The sequence below is a fragment of the Euphorbia lathyris genome, chromosome 2 (assembly GCF_963576675.1).
Source record: "Euphorbia lathyris chromosome 2, ddEupLath1.1, whole genome shotgun sequence".
Taxonomy (NCBI): Eukaryota; Viridiplantae; Streptophyta; class Magnoliopsida; order Malpighiales; family Euphorbiaceae; genus Euphorbia; species Euphorbia lathyris.
The window spans coordinates 21789816-21796063 of NC_088911.1; the positions used below are offsets into that span (position 1 = coordinate 21789816).

At 32.7% G+C, this 6248-nt stretch overlaps 1 protein-coding gene across 1 annotated transcript; it reads right to left on the reverse strand.

Moving 5' to 3' along the window:
- Nucleotides 1–640: 640 nt before the first annotated feature.
- Nucleotides 641–6045, reverse strand: LOC136217224 (probable WRKY transcription factor 47). Its single transcript, XM_066003820.1, has 6 exons — nucleotides 5721–6045; nucleotides 5578–5640; nucleotides 5346–5489; nucleotides 4524–4853; nucleotides 4316–4429; nucleotides 641–1651 (listed from the first exon to the last, which is right to left on the reverse strand). The coding sequence occupies exons 1-6, from the start codon at nucleotides 5943–5945 to the stop codon at nucleotides 1040–1042; spliced, it is 1488 nt and encodes a 495-aa protein (XP_065859892.1). The 5' UTR covers nucleotides 5946–6045; the 3' UTR covers nucleotides 641–1039.
- Nucleotides 6046–6248: the final 203 nt, after the last annotated feature.

The following is a 6248-nucleotide window of genomic DNA, read 5'->3' on the forward strand; positions in this document are numbered from 1 at the left end:
TCATAGTTAATTAGATTTCAATTTTAAGATAAAATTTGGTTTTTGTAAAGTTGAACTCTAGCCCTTCAAATGAATGAAGGGCCAAAGTCTTCTTAATAGGATCACTCCTACTTGACCAAAATATGAGAAGATCCTGAATCGAAAAACAATCAGCTCTCAAGATTCCGTATAAATCTATAATGATAACAGTTGGAATCCTAGAAGAAGCTATATTAAGCCTATGATTTTCAATTTTATATATTGAGTCATCGATCAAATATAATCGTACACATTAAAAGTGTATATAGCTATTAGAAAAAATCGATTGTTTGTTGACATCAACTTGATTAAAGTACATTACTCTTCATTTGAAATTGTTAGCGATTAAGGTTGATTCGAGCGGTAAGAGTTTTAATTGCTTAAGTTAAATCTTGAACTGATTAATTAAATACGATAAAAAATATATTTTGTAAACATGTTCTTAATTACCTTATTATGAACAATAAAAAAAAGTTCAAGATGCAAATTAAATGTCCATTTGTTTTAATTTTCCACAACTCTTTTTTCTTTTAATTCTAAAAAGGGAAACAAAAAGTGTTTGATAGAACAACTAACTACGACAACAATTATCAAACAGAGATAGGTAAACCAAATAGATCTTAAATAAGTTAGGCAATTCTAATTGAGTTTGATATTCGCAACAACTAATTGCTTTTTGAACCAAAAGCTCAGTATGATCCTTATTTATTTGACACCTTGTAAAGTATACTTCCTTTAACCAGATACTTAACATTCTAGTTTTTGTACATCACTTCATTCTTGAATTCCACTCTAACCTTTCAAAAAACCTCACTATAACAACACTTGTAAACTTTACCTGCCCTCACAACAAATACATAAACAATATGACTCTACACAATATATATATGTATATATATATATTTCACATAAATCTTAATTATAATTTATTCTATATACCAAAATTATCCCAACCAGTATCAATGGTGGCTATCAGACTATTTTCGAAGTTTCCCGGTAACTAGTGAATACTCAAGCCCGGTCACTGGGTGGAGAAAGTGGTGCAAGATTGAGGAAGTTGTGGGGATCCAGGCAATCCTTGTATCCCCGCGTTGGAAGTAGTACTGCTGTTTGTGGCAGTTCCATCGTTGTTTTTTGGTGTACCAATAATGGTAGAAATGGCTGCAGCCAAAGCTGCTGTGAAATTAGGGTCAGAAGCAATAGCAGCACTTACCGATTCCGCCATAGAGGCTTGCCGTTGCCCTAATTGCAAACATGGCATTGCAGCTCCTCCGGGGAGCTTATTAGCCTGTGGATTGAGCGGGTGGCCTAGGAATTGTGGGCAGGCGTGCAAAGGGAGTTGAGATTGAGGATGGTTACGGAAGAAGAAAGGCATGGAGTTAGGGTTGTGTGTTAAATCAAGCGTTATGGTAGGAAAGGGTGCAGAAGCAGATAGAGTAGCCATTGTTGAAGCATAAGGTAGAGAAGGGAAGAAGGAGTTAGGTTCTTTGCTGGTAGATGAACCTGATAAGAGCATTGCTGCTGCTGCTGAGGTTGTGTTAGCCATAGCTGTTGCGGCTGGTGGAAGTGGATGGTTGTGGTTTCCTTCATATGTTGTTATCAGAATACTCTTGTCCTCTGCACTTCTTTGCACCTGCTCAATTTCACAACAATTAGTGTTACTCAATGTGAAGATATTAGCCTTTATATACATGAAAGAACGAATCTAGGGGTCGAGAGGTGATTTGAGCACCTACTTGTCTCCAAAAACTTCATTAAACTTGTGTATAACGATTTAAAACTTTTAAGGGATAAGGTATATATTTAGGGGTAAATTACAACCATGGCCACTGAACTTTACCCATTTAACATTGTGGCCACTGAAGTTCAATTCTTAACAGTATAGTCATTGAACTTTACACTTTTTAACACCGGTGGCCACTCAACGTCTCAAAACGACCGTTGACGGTCTGAAAATAAAAAATTGAAGAGTTAATGATATTCTAATGAATTTTAATTCTTAAAAAGTTTCGTTTTGAGGTCATTTAGGTGTTTTTGGTTAGAAGAGAGAGTGAATTTTTAGAGAGCGAAAACTTCAAAAAATGTGATTTTGGAAAATAAAAAATGTGATTTCATGGTAAATGTCGTTCTAAACAACTTTAATTATTAAATATTTTCATTTTAAGGTCGTTAACGGTCATTTTAAGGGTTGGTTAAAGTTAAGTGGTCACCGGTATTAAAAAAATGTAAAGTTTAGTGGTCATACTGTTAAGAATTGAAATTCAGTAGTCACAATATTAAAATGGATAAAGTTCAGTGGCCATGAGTGTGATTTACCCATATATTTAGCTCTATAGTTACTCGATATAGAGATTTTTTTTTTGATCGAGACATAGAGAATTTAGTATCCATTAAATCCCAACGTTTATCAAACAGGTGCATTTCAAGCATAATTTATTGAAAATGTTTTTATTTTTTTTATGTACAATCTCATATTCTAATAACCACACTCTAACTTGGCCATAAAGGTGTGAAATTGCACATCTTTTATTATAATAAAAAAAATCATCTTTCGTTAATCGAAATCGAAATTACACCATCCATTTAATGGTTGCACTGTTTTGTAGGTGTTGGATAAATCCGGTCTACCTCCATAACCAATAACCAATAACCATAAGAATAAATATGTATCTTATCTCCTTTTTAAGTTTAAAAACACCTAAAAAATTATCAATTAATTAATGATCTATAGTATGAAAACACCTTGTATCACTCAAATCTGAATCCGTCATTATATATATACATGAATAATTAAAAATTATCATAAACATAGCATTAACAATCTTTCACTCTTTGTGTTTGTTTCAGCTTTTCGGAGGAGCGTTTAACGTTTCACTCCAAACCGCAGGAAATATAGCGTTTGATTAGGTTTATATAACCACAGCGTTTAGCATTTTCTCTGGAAACTGCAGCGTTCTGAAGCGTTTCACGAAAAGCTCCTATTTGGAGCTTTTCATAAACAGTTGTTTGTAGTTATATGTTATTGACAAAATTATCATTCTTATTTCCATAAACATGTTTATTTTTTAACATTATTTATATTTCTACAACATAATTATCGGAAGAACAAAGTTTTATTGCGTTCAATAAATTTTTTTATTTTTAATATAAATTATTTTTATTAATTTGTGTAACATATTTTTTATTTTATAATAGGATAAGATGCAAAAATATTCCTAACATTTATAGCTATGAGCAATTTTACCATTAACGTCTAAAATGGTGCAATTATACTCCTAATATTGGTAGCCAAAAACAATTTCACCCCTAATATTGACAAGTTGGGTCAATTTGAGAAATAATTTATCAAACTGTCTTTTTGGTCATGAATATTGTCATATACACTTCACATGTGCACTATTTTATCATCGTTAGTAACAGATCACAAACATATGATTAGACGTGAATTTTTTTTTAAGAAAATAAAAAAATATAGTCTTTTGTACGAGTTGGATAAAAAAATTCAAATATTTCATCGAATTTATAAATATTAATTTTCAATATTATTATTAAATCACAAAAAAAAATATGAAATCTCTATTGATATGTGCAATTGGTGTAGAATAAGAAATAAAATATCTATGTTTTCTAATAATATCTGAAATCGACCTAACTTGTCAATGTTATGTGTAAAATTACTTTTAGCTGCCAGTATTATGGGTAAAATTGCACCATTTTAGATATTAAGAGTAAAATTATTCATAGTTGTAAACGTTATGGGCATTTTTTTTCCATATTTTTCCTTTTATAATTTCATCGTTGATTAATTTAAAACATGTCCATTTTAGACATTTTAAATTCGAACATCAACAGTTCAATATAATTTTACCAAACACTAGTAATTAAACAACTAATAACAAATAGCTAACAACTTACTGCAACCGCAAACAGCTAACAACAACCGCGACCGCTATTAGCTAACAGCTGAACCAAACATATGCTAACTCATCAAAAAAAGTGAATTTTAGGCGGAATTTTTTATTATACGCCTAGCGCACCAGGTCGTTATCAGTGCACCAAGCTAATAATTTGAACAAAAAGATGCTTAATCTCAAGTTTTTGTTAGAACATTAGAGATCAGAGGCTCATCAGAGTATGAAATTTCCCTATGAAAAAACATTTTCTGTTAATGAGGTTAGGTTTAATTAAATTGCATTATTAGTGGTCTCCCTAATAATCATTAGTCTATTCTTTCTTTCAAATTAAGGACGAAGATAGGATAGAAATAAATTGAAATATGTGTCATAATGAACCTTACCTGCTTACGAACTGGGCATCCAGCAGCCATGGTGCAACGATAGTATGCACGAGGACAAGGGTTACCTTTGGCCATTTTTTGACCATATTTCCTCCATTGACATCCATCAGTAATCTAAAGATACAATAATTCAATTTCATATCCAAAAAGAAAACAAACTTTGACTAACAATAATACAGTAATAAATGCGTTTTCATTAAATACATACCAAAGGAGCCTCCGATCTTGCTCTCACAGAAACTCTAGCCTTCCTGAAAGGGACATCTGCCGCTGCTGCTGGGACTTGATCCTGATGATCTCCCTTAATTCCTTGATCTAATCTGGGACTCTTTGGTGATCCCCAACTCTGTGAGCTCTGATCAATACCTTCTTCAACAGAATTAGCCTGCTGTTTTCCTTGATTTACTTGAGACATTGCCTCAGTTGTAGACACATCTTGCTCAGATACCGTCGGATTATTGTTTACATCTAAATCTAATGCAGCTGATGATGGCCCTGGGTCCATTATCCTTATGGGACTTGACTCCCCTTTCATCATCTGTATCAATCATATATATAATATCAAGTTTTCAACCTTTTATATTTATTGCAAAACTAACTAATAATAATAGTGTATATCTAGATCAGATATTGTATTAATTATGATGAGTGACATTAAGGATTTTTTCTTATAATGGGACAAAAGAATCTGCTTGAATCCGAGTGAATAATTTTTAAAAGTAGTTGAAGATCCCAATGGATTATTTTAATTTTGGCATATGTGCTGCACATGATTCCACATACACACGTACTCAGTATTCAAAATTAACAAATCCACATATAGGAAGACTTTAATGACTGCATATATATTTATAGGAATCATCATGAACCAAGAACTGAAATCGAAAAAACAAAAAATAAAACTATAATCTGTGGATGTTCAATTGATTTTCTTTTGGGTGTTTTTCCACAAACAGTTAAAGCTCCTATACAAATTACAATTCTATTATTATTGTAATTTTGGGAGAAATTAGAAGGAAAAAGAGTTGACCTGATTTCCATGTGGTTGTTTTTTCATAGTCATGAACAGCTGAGCTTGGAGTTCTTTGTAGCTTGTGGTGATCTGATCCAACATTATTTTGAGCTTCTTATTCTCATCATGCAGTCTCTCTAACTCAGCCTCCATTTTCCTTGCCTGCAAAACCATATATATTCATTTAAATCTCAAGAAAAACACCGGCTGAAATCAATTCAAAATTACAGGTGATTACGTCAAAACTCACTTCATTATTGGGCAATTTAATTCCTGTTTCTCTGCTGGGAGTCATGAGCAGATTCAGTCCAGTCTGTAGCAAATGAATAGCATTAAAGCATGAAAAAACTTTAAAACGTGAAGCAACATGTGTATATTGAATTGAAATCTTACGTTTACCCCGCCGGAACCGGAATCAAGAACAGCAGTTGACGTCGACGAAATATCCTTCATCTCTAGACGATGAGTCGTCAATTTGTGATCAGTGGAGAAGAAATCGACTTCTTTAATGATTAACTTGTTTGGATCCACGGAGTTTTGAGAAAAATGATCAGCTGGATTGTGGCGGAGACGGTCACCGGATTGTAGGAACGTCAATTCTTTGGTTTGCTTTTCCATGAAACTAGAAAAGAGAAGAGAAGAAAAGAAGAGAATGTAGTTGTGTATGCTTTTCAACACAAGTATATATTTGTATTTGTATTTGTGAGTTTTGGTAGAAAAAGAAAACAGACACTTTAGCTGTGAGGATATAGGCGTTCAAATGATGACCAGAGAGAGAAACTCAGCCGCTTTTTTCGGAGGAGAATTGACGTCACGCTTTGCTATTGGACTATTGGTACACGTTGAAATGAATTAAGTTAACTGCGGTGATTAAGATTAGATTTTTTTTTGAATGAAAAGAGAAATGAATTAATTTAATTC